The sequence below is a fragment of the Bubalus kerabau genome, chromosome 1 (genome assembly GCF_029407905.1).
Source record: "Bubalus kerabau isolate K-KA32 ecotype Philippines breed swamp buffalo chromosome 1, PCC_UOA_SB_1v2, whole genome shotgun sequence".
Classification (NCBI taxonomy): Eukaryota; Metazoa; Chordata; class Mammalia; order Artiodactyla; family Bovidae; genus Bubalus; species Bubalus kerabau.
Window position 1 is genome coordinate 56,565,171 of NC_073624.1, and position 16,813 is coordinate 56,581,983.

The 16,813-nt window shown below is 40.6% G+C and overlaps 1 protein-coding gene across 5 annotated transcripts in view; it reads left to right on the top strand.

Annotated features, from left to right (window-relative positions):
- The window catches only part of GNPTAB (N-acetylglucosamine-1-phosphate transferase subunits alpha and beta), an 85,777-nt gene extending 69,214 nt beyond the window's left edge, over positions 1–16,563 (top strand). For all 5 annotated transcript variants that reach the window (XM_055575479.1, XM_055575484.1, XM_055575505.1 and 2 more), the window contains exons 14-21: positions 1,781–1,980; positions 2,200–2,419; positions 3,082–3,195; positions 6,307–6,392; positions 6,643–6,741; positions 10,374–10,541; positions 12,529–12,619; positions 15,165–16,563. In XM_055575479.1, coding sequence (XP_055431454.1) covers positions 1,781–1,980; positions 2,200–2,419; positions 3,082–3,195; positions 6,307–6,392; positions 6,643–6,741; positions 10,374–10,541; positions 12,529–12,619; positions 15,165–15,242 — 1,056 coding nt within the window. In that variant the 3' untranslated portion in view covers positions 15,243–16,563. The remainder of the gene's footprint in view (positions 1–1,780; positions 1,981–2,199; positions 2,420–3,081; positions 3,196–6,306; positions 6,393–6,642; positions 6,742–10,373; positions 10,542–12,528; positions 12,620–15,164) is intronic.
- Positions 16,564–16,813: the final 250 nt, after the last annotated feature.

The window sequence follows — 16,813 nt, forward strand, 5'->3', positions numbered from 1 at the left end:
CAGGAATCTTCCCAATAATTCTAACAATAAAAATACCTTGTAAGGGTCTCGGCTATTGTTGTCCCCATTTTGCAATTTCAGAAGCAGCCTTTGTGTGAGTGAGTAAGAGATCAACCAGGGGCATACCCTGAGTTCCTACCAGAGCAGTGATGGTATCTTATCTTCACTTGGCATGTTATTTCAAAAACCGCTTTTGCATACCTTGTGCAGTCAGATCACATACTTTTCCAATAACGGAAAGCCTGAGACACAGACAAATTCATTAGCTTTCCCTATGTCACGACAGCAGATGAGTGTGAGCTGATCCTCAGAGTTGGAGCTCTCCCTCCTTTACCACAGCCTTCACGGTGCCCGGGGGTCCTTTGTGCATCTTGGGAGCGCCATCCCTCTGCTGACATCCAGGAGTGCAGGATGGTCAGTAGGGTCCGTGCTCTTAGAGACTCAAAAAGCAAGCTGGGAGGCCAGAACTGTGGCCGGGTGATAAGGATCCATTGAAGTGTGGGACCTTTGAAAAGTGGGGAGTAGTCAACAGACCGAGGAAAAAACCTTGTGGTCTAGGTTGGGTCATGAATAGAGCACAGCCTGAGCAGACGTTAGGCTGGAGGAGAGTGGTGAAGGGGGTGCAGTTTCATTCCTTTCATTGTCTCCAGGGTGTTTTTTGTCCCTGACATGGTGGCATTTACTAGTGGTTGAGTCCTCACCACCACCACCCTCCTTTTTTCTGAATTGCAGCACTATAAACTTGTGGTAAAAATTGAAAAAATGCAAAAAAAACCAAAGCGATAAAAAAGGAAAAGGCCTCCTCCTCCTCCCTTCCTTAATCTCCTTGAGACAGTCACTATGAATATGTGGCTTGGTGGGTATTCTTCAAGTATTTTCCTATAGCTGTATAAACTATATAGTTTGTTTTGGAGCAGTGGAGTTATACACACATTGCTCTGCAGTCACCTTTGATGTGGTAGTATGTGGGCAAACCGCCATTGTTTTTAAATAGCTGTAAGTTGTTCCGAGTGTTTTGCAATTACAGATACCTAATGTTGCAATAAATACTCTTGTACATACATCTTACTCTTGGGGAAGCTTCACTTCTGTAGGTAGAATTGCTGGGTTAAAGGGTCTAGTGTGTATGAAATACGTCCTTTTATATTGCACCCCTTCCTCCTTTGACAAGCAGTGTGCAAGCCTGCTTGTTTCTCCACAGACTACCCAACAGCAGTTAATATCAATCTATACTCTCATGAGTTTGAGAAGGAAAACTATTGCATCTTCTGTAAAGTGTGTTCAGGTTCTTTGCCGATATTCTTTGCCCATTCAGTTTCACCTCTTAGTGGTTTTGACAGGGCTCTTTACATTTCATAGTATTAACACTGTTATATGGTGAAACCAATTTTGTATTCTAGCCTGTGTCTTCAAAACGCAAGTCCTTGCTGCTTTGATTTCACCAGTAGAAATAACTTCATATTGAAAGCACTCTCAAATGGACTGTAAATCGATTTTCTAAATGTTGCATTGTAATGGGCTGTGAAATCTCACGGTCAATGACTAATCCCTGAAGAAAACCCTATGAACAGCTGTTGTCTGTGATACTTTCACTGAACTCGACCAGGTCAGCCCTGGTCTTAGGATGCAGAAGGAGACCTGTGTAGTGCTCATTTCATTTTCCCCACACGACAGTGACTAGTTATTTCCATGCTACCTGAAGTAGTACCCCCGTCTCTTGTTAACACAGGACCCTTGTGCAGTAAATGTAATGCTGTGCTGGGTGGAATTCTCCTTTCAGGAAGAAGAGTCACTGAAGACACAACTGGCCTACTTTACTGACAGCAAGCACACCGGCAGGCAGCTAAAAGACACGTTCGCCGATTCCCTCCGATACGTGAACAAAATTCTAAACAGCAAGTTTGGATTCACATCTCGGAAAGTCCCTGCACACATGCCTCACATGATCGACCGAATCGTGATGCAGGAACTGCAAGACATGTAAGTCTCGCTTATGTCTGCATTTTCTGCTTGTGCTCAGAGCCAGGGCAGCTTGACGTTCACATCCTCACTATGCTGCATCTATGGCTCTGACACTTGATGACTAGTGTGGTGAAAGTACTATCTCAGCAGGAGGGAAGTAAGATTCTGATGCCACAAGTGTCAGGTCCCATATATATCGTAAGTATCCAGGTCTCACAATGTGTTACATTTGGACAGGTTCCCTGAAGAATTTGACAAGACGTCATTTCACAAAGTGCGCCACTCCGAGGACATGCAGTTTGCCTTCTCTTATTTTTATTATCTCATGAGTGCAGTTCAGCCGCTGAACATATCGCAAGTTTTTGATGAAGTTGACACAGACCAATCTGGCATCCTATCTGACAGAGAAATCCGCACGCTGGCCACCAGAATTCATGACTTGCCTTTAAGTTTGCAGGTACTGTAATTTTATAACCCCCTCCCCCTGCCGACTTGTGTGACATTTTAAATGAAACTTTTAAGTTTGATACTTTCTCTTTCTCCTGCATACTTCAGTGTAATGCAAGTACAAGTAAACGAGGGTGTTCACAACTAGTCCATTTTTAATGCCAGGATTAAAATCAGTTTTGAAGTTTGTGTTTCATAGGATGACTTTTTTTAAGACTTTCATTAGGGATTGGTATGGTATTGTGTGGAGAAGAGGCAGACCATAACTGCATAGAAGATTCTCGGGACAGGTTCATCCAGGGGCTTCAGATGTGGCTGAGTGGAGCCCTCAGCCAGACCCATGGTGCGGCAGAGTCCCCTCTGCCTTGGCATCCTCTAGTCCCAGGAGTGGGACACTCAGGAATAAGGGGCACCAAGAGGATTCCAGCTGGAGGACACCCATCTGGTGATCCCCTGGCTCACCTAGTATCAGAGGGGCCTCCCGGTCCTGTACGTTCCACTTTGAGGCAAAGATGAGTTGTTTGTATTGTTCTTTTTAGTGGGTCTTTTAGAATCATACAGTCAAACTCTCTTGGAAGGTAGCACTTACACTTTGGTGACTTTAACATATTTTTAAAACCACAAGCATTACTTGTATGTAGAAGGTTTATCCTTTTATTTTTGCTTTGTTAGGATTTAACAGGTCTGGAACACATGTTAATAAATTGTTCGAAAATGCTTCCTGCTAATATCACTCAGCTAAACAACATCCCGCCAACTCAGGAAGCGTACTATGATCCGAATCTGGTGAGTGATGTGGGTTCATTTATGTAAAACAGAGTCCATCCTTATTGGGTGTTACTATCATTTCTGTACAGCACTTCAAAAACTAGAATCTGGCTCTCTGTTTATAGGTCTGGTAGAAATCAGTAGCACCAATAATCTAGAATAATTTATATTTTTCTTTGGAATATCTTTTTTCCTCCCTAATGGTTTAAGCTAATATTGAGATTAGTTGCTTATATTCTATAAGCAGACAACCTTTTACTAAGGATGGCAGAAGGTAACCCTGGAGTATACTCATTGCTCAGGAGAGCAATCCTGTTAAACATTAACCAAGGAAATACTCAGGCTTCCCTGATAGCTTAGTTGGTAAAGAATCTGCCTGCAATGCAGGAGACCTGGTTCGATTCCTGGGTCCGGAAGATCCCCTGGAGAAGAAAAAGACTACCCACTCCAGTATTCTGGCCTACTCATCAAATTGAACCCCATCTTTCCTCAAAGCTAAGTTGCTTTGATGATGGATCTTACCAGTAGGGTCAGTAGATGATCTGCACACAAATGTATTAGAGTGCCACTTGGCTGAAATGGTTGGAAGACTTTGTTGATTGTAAGATGCATCCCAGTTTCAAAGAAATGAAAATGTAAAACAAAAAAAAATATCTGCATTTAGAATTGATGGCACAAGGATATAATACAGCCATTTATGTGATGCTTACAGTTAATTTTACTCATATATATATATACACATACACACACACACACACACACAAATACACACACATGGAAAAAATGTTTACAAAATAGGTGGTGGGTTAAATCATAGGTAGTTTTCTTTTAAAATCATATAGTCTTTTGTATCTGGCCTATTTTTTTTTTTTTACTGGTAGTTCTTAATATCTTTTTTCACACTAGTATTTTCATATTTTCTGTAATGAATAGATAACTTTCATAATCAAAATTATGTTTTTTCAAACCTAAGTAATTTTTTTTTATTAATTTTAAAAATTTTATTTGGCCACATAGCATGCAGGATCTTAGTTCCCCCACCAGGCATTGAACCTGTGTCCCCTGTGTTGGGAGCGTGGGAATCTTAACCACTGGACCACCAGGGAAGTCCAAAATAACATGTGTTTTTAAAAATTGACCACCTTGCAAATGTTCAAGCCCTATAATTATCTGGAGACAAGATGTTTGTAAATGAATGTAGAGAAGAGTAATGTAATCACTCTTCTAATCAGTTACAAGTAACTCTATAATCAGTTACAAGTCTGATTTCTGAAAGAAGGCAGTCATTCGTTTCGCATTCACTGCACACAGCAGGGATGGTGTTTCTCAGGGCCCGGGGAAGCCCACCCATGACGAGACATGTGAGGGCCACCTTGACAGCTGTTGGAATATGCAGACAAGCTATACGTATTGCTGGTTGTGTGTTGGTCAGTCCAGCTTATGACACGGGTTGGTGTATAGATATGTGTCACTGAAAGCCAGCTCTCTAAATATTCTAAACTATGAAGTCAATAAAACTGAGGTAAGGTGTAAGACCTGGTGTCAGCCTAAGGGAGTTTGCTTTAGTGGGGTGAACAGGCAAGAATCAGCAGCCAGAGTCTGAGACCAGCTCTGGTTGTGGGCCCTCGGGAGGCCTGGCTGATAACAGATCAGCAGCTTGTCTCGTGAGGCGCAACAGCTTCTCTGGGATGTTGGGCCCATACAGTGAAAAGTGCTCTATAAAACCCAGACTGTTACACATGTTAGTAGTTCTTTACAAGTGTGTTCTTAAAGATTAAAAAGGCACATTTGTAATCATTGTAGGTGTTTTCCCTGCCTCCTGAGAGAACAGAATCACAGTTGAAAAGAAGAGATTAGGTTGTGTAGACTAAAAGACATTCTTTCAAACAGTGATAGTTTTTTTCTGTTTTCCCCACATTTGGAATTACCCCAACAAAGCTAATATAATCAACTCTGAATCATCTGGATATCAATATCCTGGTTTAAAAACACCCTTTATGATGTGTCAAGATAACTGAAGTTCTCTCAAAGATCTGGGTACACCCTTTTCCCAGGAGGGGGACAGTGAGCCATGAGTTCCAGGCTGTCCTGATTTGTCCCTTCTGTTATCTTCTTGGTGGGCAATCCCAGAGCATTGACGACAGGAGGAAGTGTGCTGGGCTCCTAAACCATGTCCCCTCAGCCTCTCCCCAGGCCCAGGCCTCTCTGGTCTTCACTGTCCTCAGGACCACATTGAGATTGTGTTGACAGGTTGCCTTAGAGGCCAGGTGTAGCCTGCCTTGGCACTCACTCCAAACTTGTCTTTTCACCACCCTTTATTTCCACATCCGTCTTTTCACTTTTCTTTCTTTCCTTCTCTATAAACTTTGGCTTCCTCATAAGACTGTAGAATTGCCAATCCCCTGTACTTATATAGAACTTACCGAAGCATATTCTTTTCTAAGGAAGATGATCTATGCAGTTATTCGTCTTGCCCTTTTATAGGCATGATGAAAGGTTATTGAGGGATTTTAGCATGTTGGTTTTTTTGTGTTTTTTTTTTTAAGAAATACATACATCTTCATTTATTAGCAGAGTATTTTATTATTTTACCAAATAATCTGGCATAAGGTTTACAATCAGCAAATATCCTTTGAGTGCTAAGAATTAAGTAGGGGCTGCTTTGCTCACAGTCACAGGTCAGTCCTGAGGCTCATGCAGGTAACTGTTCAGTGCAAGCACCAGCGACAGTGGCAGCACTGGCTGACATGACTTGAATGAACTCTTAGCCGGATGTTGACTTCATTTCTCTAATTACCTGTGATTACGCACAGGATTAAGTATTTTCTAATTAGACTATAAGAATGATAGCTTGGCCTATGAGTATCGTTATAGACCAGTCCATTACAGTTTGTTAGAAATTTATTTCTGAAAAAATTAAAACTTTATTTAAAAAACAGACAATTAGTATGTGGGCCATAGTATGCCAATTTGATTTTTTTTTTTAATATTGCATTAAAATACTCATCTTGATTGCTGATTCATGTTGGTTCCTCTTTTCATGCCCCCTTAAAACTTGCACTTGAGATGAATGCTTCCCTTGCCTCACCCCAGGCTTTGCCCTGATGCAATGTCTGTGTTTTCTCACAGCCACCAGTCACTAAAAGTCTAGTAACCAACTGTAAACCAGTAACTGATAAAATCCACAAAGCATATAAGGACAAAAACAAATACAGGTAAGTACTGTATACATTTTCTCTTTGTTTCATTTAAGAATAATTATGAGCGTGGTATTTTCATAATTTTACCATAGTTTATCTATTAACCATCCTTTGAAATTTATATGTGATTGTTCTCTTTAGTAATATGGAAAGATTAAGTCGTCCTGAGAATGTTGGTTCTTTAAAGTTTTATAAAACTTTCTTATTGAAATTTTGTTTTACATATTCATATACATATTTACACTCATTATGTTTTGATAATTAGGTTTGAAATCATGGGAGAAGAAGAAATTGCTTTTAAGATGATTCGTACCAATGTTTCTCATGTAGTTGGCCAGTTGGATGATATAAGAAAAAACCCCAGGTACTGTTTTGTTTTGAATTTAGAACATTTTAGGTTCATAGCACAATTGAATAGAATGGACAGAGAATTCCAATAACTTTGAAAATATCTTTAATCATGCAAGTAAACATGAAAAAAAAGGCAGCAGTACTAGAGAGAAAGGAGCGCCTTAGTTTTGTTTGGAGCAGATGGAAACCTCTAATGGTGGTGATAATGTTTGAATTAAGAGATGGGAGTTGTGAGTTGAGATCGGCCCCCCATGCACAGGGATTGGCATGGATATCTCTGAGTCCAGCAACAGGACTGTTCAGTGAGGCTGAGGGTGCGTTGTAGGGGAGGTGAGGCCACATGACTGGGACTCTTAGAAATTTCTATTTTTCTATTTCTTTTATAGTAAAAAAAAATATTTCTGTTAAAGAAAATAGATTTCTATTTTTAGAAATACGGGGTTCCAGAGAAATTGTTGTGATTAGACCTGTCTTTGCAATTCAAAGGAAAGTTCAAATTAGCTTCTGAGGAAAAAGGAATGCTACCATAGTTGTGAAAATTAATCCAGCAAACTGCAGTCATTCTTTGGGAATGAATGAAGTGTTCAGCTTTACATAGCCCTGAAAATTTCCAGCCTCGCCTCCAACAGTTGCCCTAGTTTGATAAAATTGGTTAAAATCTGCATTTTGAGTTTTGAATTTCAGTGGGAAATAGAAGTAGTTTCTTGAGAAAAGGCCATTGATACGTGAAGTTCAGTGTTTTCATCTGAGTCTTTTAAATGCTTTTGGAAGTTTTCAGTTGCCCCCTCATTTACATTATGATTTTAATTATACATGATCAGAAGTGTAAAATTTCCAGGCATTTTAAAGCCAGGGAATTTTTCCTTAAAATTTCATTCTCGTTTCTTTTGGGGGATGGGGGGAGGTATAGAATTTTAAGAAAAATGAAAATATTTAACACTTACATAGTATATTCATAAAATATTTTATTTCCTACAAAATACCATTTCCCACAAGCTAAAAAAACAATAAGTCATAGTAATTAAGAACCATCCAGTTGGCAGCTTTTTGTATATGCTCTTCCCTCTGTTCAGAATGCCCTGCTCTAAAAACTAAGAGCCAGTTTTGGTACTTGCTTTTTGCTTCCCCCATCCTGTTAATGTGCTCACTCAGTCATAGGTTATCTGTAGTAAAACCAAGTGAGAACTTAGTGTTTTTAGTTGTACCCTATACGTTCATGTCCTGTGCTAGTTTAAAAGTCATTGGGTGAGCAAATTCACAGACATCTTCATGTAACTTAAAGGGTTCAGGTTTTACTAAGAAGATCCAAGTCAAGACAGGCTTTTCCAGCATTGTCTACTAGGCTCAGATCCCTCCCATGGACCTGAACAGATTTTATCATTTTTAGCTCTTCTGTTTTACTTTTCTGAGGCTCACTTTAAAGTCAGGAGTGGAAAACCTGCCTTCTGACTGACTGGTGTTAAGGACAGGTTTATCGCATTAACAGGGAATCGGGGATCGGCAGGAGCATCTGGGCTCTGCTGCCTTCCTTATGTCGCTTCATCCCCAGGGTGGAGGCAGGCCTGCGCCACAGTTCTTATGTCCCTGCAGACACAGCCATGTCCTGAGTCAGGTGAGGTTGCCTCCCTTTGAGTCAGTTCACAGGGGCAGAAATACTGAGCAAAGTGCAAGTTCTTTTGGGAAAGAGAGGGAGTGTGTGCTGGGTACCCCACATGGTCTGCTTTGGTTACTCTGTATCTACACATTCTCTTTGTCTCATACCCATACTTTTCTTCTTTACATTTTCCCAACTGTTGGAAAAATTTTGAAGATACAGAAAGACTGAAAACAATAGTACATTAAACTCAGACTCTTAAATTTTTAGTGTTTTGTTATGTCTGATCTCTCGCTTCATCTCTGTATACAGACTAACACACACACAGGTTTGGTTTTTCTTTTGTTTGCTGGACCATTTGAAAATTAGTTGCAGACAATGATATGCTAATTTACCCTCATTATCATAGCATAGGTCTTTTAAACAAAGTTATTCTCATTTATACCATAGGACTGTTCACACATATCCAAAAACCTTACCACCAACTAAATAATACCATCGAATAGATGGTCTATACTCAAATTTCCCGAGGTGCCTCCAAAGGCCCTTTTTAGCTGTTCTTTGTTTTTAGTCTAGGAAGCAGTCAGGGCTCCTGCACTGTATCTGGTGGACATAACTCTTTAATATCCTTTAATCAAAAGCATTCCCCAAGTTTAAAGAAGAGATAGGGCCATGAACTTTCACTTACTCATCACTCATCTTCAGTAAGAAGCAACTAGTTGATCTTGTTTCATCTGAACACACCCACTCCTTCACTACTACTTCCCAGTTATTTTAAAGTAAATTTCAGTCACTGTATCCTTTTTTTTTTTTTTTGTAAAATTTTCAGTATATATCTCTAAATTAAAAGGATTTCTTGAAAATAACCATAATACCATTATTTATTCCTTAACATGATAACCTATCTGGCCCCTGTACACATTTTTCCCCCATTGTCTTTTATAAGCATTTATGTTTTTAACTTTGTTGGCTTGAAATGGTATCAAGTACATTCATTACAATTATGTCTATAGGTTCCCCCATCTCTCTCTCTCTCTCTCTCTTTAATCCATATGCATTTTTGCATGTGCATTGGTATAGAGCTGTCTGCCAATGCAGGAGACGTAAGAGACACGGGTTCGATCCCTGGGCCAGGAAGATCCCCTGGAGGAAGGCATGGCAACCCACTCCAATATTCTTGCCTGGAGAATCCCATGGACAGAAGAGCCCGGCAGGCTGCAGTCCATGGGGTCACAGAGTCCAACACAACTGAAGAAACTTAAAATGCACGCACATGAAGAAATCAGATTACATATTCTGTAGATTTCCTGAACCTTGAACATTTCTTATCGTCTCCCAGTTATCTAATGTGTTCCTGTGTCTTCTGTATTTCCTGTTGGTGGCAGGATCTGAGGACTTTATTATACTTGATAAAATTGTAAAAACAAAATTTAAATGTAATTCAAGAGTGGTGTTATCTCTACCGACCATTTTAATGGGCCCTCAACTTATTGACTTTTGCCTCGAAGGAACTTGAAACAAGTTGGGAAGCACCACTGTAATTTACTTTTTGCTGAAACTCATCATACAGCCTAGTTGGAGACGTGTCAATATTAAGAAGTCATCAACCTCATAAAATCTGTAGCTATAAGGAACCATCTCTATCTCAGCTGTCTACATGACTGTTCTTAGTAATGTAATTCTGTCAGTTCAGAGAACTCAGTTGTAGGCACTTACTAGTTTTTCCCTGGATGTTAAAAGAGTGCTTCAGTCAGTTAACACTAAACTGGGTATGTGCCAACCCCAAACAGCAATTAAAATAATGTATTCCTATAGCTAGAAGGCATATTCAAAATTATCTATCATCCCTAGTTCTTTTTGTTTTATAGGAGAGAAATATCTAAGGAAAAATTTTACAGACTGTCATTCCCCCAGAGAATCATATCAGTAAATGCCACAACTTGGGACATAAGTCCATTTAAAACATATTCCAAATCCACACTTCTTGTTTTGTTAGCTAAGGATCATCCTCATAAGAACCAATAACAACCCTGGGTCTCTGTTGTCTCCAGGAAGTTTGTCTGTCTGAATGACAACATTGACCACAATCATAAAGATGCCCAGACAGTGAAGGCTGTTCTCAGGGACTTCTACGAATCCATGTTCCCCATCCCATCCCAGTTTGAGCTGCCAAGGGAGTATCGAAACCGTTTCCTTCATATGCATGAGCTGCAGGAATGGTAAGTGTCCATGTTTCATATACGTGTATGTTTTTCTTCTTTAGAGTGATGAAGTTTCTTTACTGTGTTATTTTCTCTAATTTCTTTGTAAAAAGACATGTATAGTTTTTATTGATCTAACTGGTCGAGTACATCTGCTGAGCTTTATTCGTCATCATTGCCCTCAGAGTGGCTTCCCTGTTTCTTGAGTACCTGCTGTACAGCCGACACTGTGCTGGGCAGTATATTTACTCTTTACAATGAAAAGTGCTACTCTGACTGCCACAGATGAGATGAGAGTTAGGAATAGAAGTGAGTGGTTTTCTCTCTGAGCTGGTTGTTGGTCCTCTTAATGTAGGAAACACAGGAGGAAGAACAGTACAGGGGAGGGTGCCATTTTGAATATGTGGCTTGGGTTGGAGACACCCCCTACCAGGCAGCTGTGAATGACTCTGGAACTCAGCAGAGGCTATTAGCATATCTTATAAGCCTTATGTTAAGCATTTATTTAATCTTCATAAAAATTATTATTTCCAAATTACAGACGAGAAACCTGCCATATTTCCCCATGTGCCATGCCCCCCACCCAACCCTGCCCCACCTTTATCCTTACTATCCTCTCACCTAGTCTGATTCCATCCTCAGTGTCTCTTATGTTGCTTGTTTCCTTCCATCCTCGCTGCCCTCATCCAGCCCTCATTTTTTCCTTTGCCTGGACTAACTGGACTGCCTGTCTCTGGTCACCTGCTTGTGACATCCATCCTTCAAATAGCCACCCCGATTGTGACACATGTGTGCACACACACATATGCTATATATCATCCCCCTTCCCATTAGAGCATTGTGTACAACCCACAGTGTATGGTTTTCCAGAACAACTGCAGTCCACACCCACCTGCTCTTTCTTGGCTGCACATCGCTGTGTCCTCCAGGCCAGACTGGACTCAGCTCTGCAAGGCCTGGGTTTCCAGTCTGCTCATGCTCCTCCCCTTTCTCAGCCACGGCTTTCCTGCCCCACTTCAAGGCTTAAATGAAGCGTCACCATCTGTTTGATGCACTCCTCATTTCACTGTTTCTCTGCAAGACTGCTTTTGATAATAGGTATCTCTGTCCACCTTGTGTGGTGGCTGGTTATCTGCACATCAGCACCTCCCCAGGTTCACAGGTGCTTTAGAGCAGGGACCTCTCCTCATCACTATCCACAGGAAGTGTTTACTAGGTGATTGCATGAATAAATGTGCTGTGCTGTGCTGTGCTTAGTCGCTCAGTCGTGTCCAATTCTTTGTGACCCCATGGACTGCAGCCCACCAGGCCCCTCTGTCCATGGGGATTCTCCAGGCAAGAATACTGGAGTGGGTTGCCATGCCCTCCTCCAGGGGATCTTCCCAACCCAGGGACCGAACCCAGGTCTTCCGCATTGCAGGCAGATTCTTTACCAACTGAACCACCAGGGAAGCCGTAATTCAATATGACAGTCAAATTGCACACACTCTAACATCAGTTTGAATAGCAGACATGAAAATCTTAGCTCCAAAAACTTCTTTTAGGGTCAAGAAAGAGCAGGTCTAAGCTCAATACCTATGAGACTTGAGACATAGCCCAAAATTCTGCTTGCAGCTGCCAGGTGATGTGTCCACTAACAGCTGAAGTGCAAGCGCTTCACTTGAGCTCTGTTAGAGGCATTTTAACAGTCCAGCAGTGTTGAGGGCAGAGGCTAGGTGCTCAAGCCACTGTGTGGTGGTGACCAGCCTTGCCAAGCTGGCTGGAACTGTTACTGATTCAAATATTTACTGTAACAATGAAAAACCTGAACTCACATGGGAAATGTATAATTATGTTAACGTTTTAGAATTGCCTTCAGACATTGTTTTTGAGTTCCACAACATTGTTTTTTGTTAAGCTAGTATAGTTTGCTAAACTAGTAAATACTATATAGTTAGTTTTACTAGCTAATGATAGTTAAACCTTACACAGAACTACATATTTGCTTTCTTTTTTCTCTGAACAGGAGGGCATATCGAGACAAATTGAAGTTCTGGACTCATTGTGTGCTAGCAACATTGATTATGTTTACTGTATTCTCATTTTTTGCTGAACAGGTAAGTTTTATCAATTTTATGTGGATGTCAATTTCTTGGCATCTAATTTTTTTTTTTTTTTAAGAATGATATAAATTCATAACAAGAAAATGTTTATTTCTCCTATTGGCTTATAGCTCATATGTCAAATATTTCATAATATTCAGGCAGCAGTCACAACTGCCTTTTTAAAATCTATCTTCTAAACCTATTACCAATATTCTTTGTTCGTGGAGTTCAGTAAATAGAGCTTTTCAGTTTTAGCCTGAGGTCTACAAGTCAAACTATTTTAAACCAAAAAAAACTACCCAGAATCTGCATCTGATACTAATTTTTTGTGGGTCTCCAATCTTCTTTCTTTTAATCTTTCTAAAAGAGACCACAGTGTCTTGATCTGCAGGCCTCCTCCAGTTCTGCCGATGGCGCATGGCTCATGCACCAGGCCATCCTCTCCCATCTACGTTTCTTCCTTGAATTGCTGGCAGTTCTTCCCCAGGCAGGCAAGCACACAGCCTCCTTCACGGGACAGTCCGGAAGTAAGAGGGAGATTTGTGAGGTCAAAAGAGGAATAAGAGAATCCTCTTCAGGCCACAGCAGATGTGAAATTCTCAGAAAGAAGAAAAAGGATTCAAGGAAGGGGGAATAGTGTCGGGCTGACCTGACCTGTGCCGGGCAGGTGAACCCACCTCAGCCTCCTTCCTGGTGATTCTGGAGTGAGGCTTATCTGGCGGTCACTGTGGGATGTTTTCACTGAGTTTATTTACACCGAGGAGGCAGTGGCGGCCTGAGAACTGAGAGCTTTAGGATAAACACTCCCAGGCTTCCTGCTGTGGATGGAAGGAAATTCCGGAAAGAAAGGTCTGGCAGGCAAGCAGTTTTACCTTTGTCCACCTCCCAGGGAATAGAATTGTCGCTCTTGATTGTGTTGTCATTGTTCTTGGCAAGTAAAAATCTTGGGAAGAAATCTTATGCTGTGCCTGCTTTTGAAGAGAGTCCAATGAGGAGGCTGTGGGTCAGCTGTGTGCTGGCTGAAAGGAGCAGCTGGAGGCCGTGGAAGGAATAAGAGGGTCTTTGCTTACTGTTGTTTATACCAGCAGGAGGGGGAAAGGAAGAATAAATCCCCTCTCCTCCCTGGCACCTTGTTCTTTACCAGCTTGAATCAAATTCCTTACCTTCTACCATACTCACAAACAAACCAAGGCTGCCCCTTCCTCTGCCCAGGAATCCAGCTCGTCCAGAACACTGTAGTCCATGCTTGGGCACACCCCACTCTCACCTCAAGATGGAGGATTAGAAATTGAAACCGTAAAGAACACATTTTTCTCATTGAAACTTTCTTCTAACGGTGGTCAGGTTTTCTATTTCAGATGTATCATGGATAAACTGTTTCTGTTAGAAGTATTTATTCCAAGTTCTAATCTACAAAGTCATAGATGAACTTTTGCATTTCAGCCTATTCATAAACTTGAAAATACAGGTAATGCCCAATGATTGTTGATATGGTTACTAAGTACAGGAAAACGATGATGATAGAACTCTTAAAAAAAAAATTAAAATTCTAGCTTACACATGCTCAGTTCAGTTGCTCAGTCATGTCTGACTCTGCGACCCCATGAATTGCAGCACGCTGGGCCTCCCTGTCCATCACCAACTCCCAGAGTTCACTCAAACTCATGTCCATTGAGTCCGTAATGCCATCTAGCCATCTCATCCTCTGTCGTCCCCTTCTCCTCCTGCCCCCAATCCCTCCCAGCATCAGAGTCTTTTCCAATGAGTCAACTCTTCGCATGAGGTGGCCAAAGTATTGGAGTTTCAGCTTTAGCATCAGTTCTTCCAAAGAACACTCAGGACTGATCTCCTTTAGAATGGACTGGTTGGATCTCCTTGCAGTCCAAGGGACTCTCAAGAGTCTTCTCCAACACCACAGTTCAAAAGCATCAATTCTTTGGCGCTCAGCCTTCTTCACAGTCCAACTCTCACATCCATACATGACCACTGGAAAAACCATAGCCTTGACTAGATGGACCTTTGTTGGCAAAGTAATGTCTCTGCTTTTGAATATGCTGTCTAGGTTGGTCATAACTTTCCTTCCAAGGAGTAAGCGTCTTTTCATTTCATGGCTGCAATCACCATCTGCAGTGAATTTGGAGCCCAGAAAAATGAAGTCTGACACTGTTTCCACCGTTTCCCCATTTATTTCCCATGAAGTGATGACACGTGTAGTTGTCTTCAAACCCAGAGACGTATCTTAATAGGTGAAGAAGAGTCGGTGTCCTTCAGTGCAAAGACTTGACAGACATCTTGAAAATAAATACATGTGGTAATTGTTATATAAAAATATGTAGTTTTTATAGATCTTAAAGAAAAAGAAACGGGAAAAAATAATTTGAACCCTATAAAAAGCCATTAGTTTTGTTTTGAGGGGAGGAATGATGGAGCCATGTTTGCCGTCTGTTCTTTATGTATAGGGCTAGGGAAAGATTAAGGTCATATGACCCTCAGCAAGAAAGTTAAAGTTTGTCAACCTGGAAAATTAACAATTTATCTTCTGTCTTTCATCCTTTAGTTAATTGCACTTAAGCGGAAGATATTTCCCAGAAGGAGGATACACAAAGAAGCGAGTCCTGATCGAATCAGGGTATAAAAGATCTCCATCAGAAAATCTACCTCAGCATTCACTGAGCATTTGAAAACTCGGCATCAGAGATGTCTTCGTGATGTGATGCTCAGCCAGCTTGGCCTGCAGAAGGGAAAACACCCAGTACAGTACTTCTGGCGTGAACATAGCCTGCTGACCAGGAACTGCTTAGCCCACACAGAGAAGACTTGCGTGTTGAGCAGCTCTGGTTTTACTTCTAAAACATTTGCTCATGGACCTGTCTGTCATTCTTGAAATGAAGTAGCTCACGGATGAGAGACAGAGGTTGCTATGGGAACTGAGCAGCTAGCTAAAATGAGACGCCTAAGCCACCTTGAGTGCTGTTGCTAAGAGTCCCCAGTCTTTTGCATTCCAAAGCTTTTTGCTGTGGTTTTACCTTTTTTTTTTGGGGGGGGGGGTTCTTTTTTTCCATCTCTCATTTTTAAAGTAGCTACTAAGTTAACTAAGTTATTCTTCCTTTCAAAAACAATGAATTAGGATGTGTAACATGTTTTTATAGATATTATTTAAATAATGCAGCAGTAACACATCCTATTGACAATTTCTAAATTATAAATTTTATTAACATTGAAGACTATGTGATCTTAATCTACTTGCCATGACTTATGAACTCAATGACAGACATCTGATATTTGTACTTATTTTCTTTAGCCCCTAAGAATACTGTGATTTTATGTGCAGACCTGATTACAAAGGGCTAGAGTTAAGTAGCAGAGCTACTTCATAGATGTAATTATGTTTTGAAGATGTACATATTGAAAAAGAAGTGCCTCATTTTAGAAATGAGTAGTGCTGATGGTACTGGCACATAACAGTGGTGTCTTTTTTTAAATACTCACCAGTATATTCCAGTAGCTGTCTCTCAGTCAGCTTCATGTAATGCAGGGTCAGGAAACTTTTTCTTTAAAATGCCACAGAGAGTAAATACTTGCCGGCCACATGGGTCTGTGTTGCATATTCTTTATTTAGTTTAGCTTTTGTTTTAATAATCTTTTTAAAATGTCAAAACCATGTCTAACTTGCAGCTGTACAAACAGGCCATAGGCCATGATACAGAATTAGTATTCTCATGTGTAAGTAAGCCTTGACGTTCAGCCATGTTTTATGTCATTGTACTGTGGATTTATGAAGACCAGATTCCATGGGTCCTTTTTGAATTCTTGACAGGTATGTTAGATCATGATCTTAACAGTATTCTTTCAAAATGGCATACACATTTTGTAAAAAGAACGTGTAAATAACTTGTGTTTGTGCTGTAAGAGTTACGTATTTCAAAAACTGAAGTCTCATAAAAACTTAAATTTTATCTGATGCTTTAATTTTTTTTTTTTTTTTTGCAGGTTGCTTGTCCTTTATTTAGTTTTGATCACAGAGACTATCCCAATTTTGCATAAAATCCTCTTGATACTGATACAGTATTACGGCATAAAAGATTCAAAGTGCCACTAGACCTAAGGACCAATTCTTTTAACCATAAACCATGGTGCTGGGTAATGTTTGAATGGGAACAGTTGATATGGATGGTCAGATGAAAGATACCAAAATGTCATGATGCT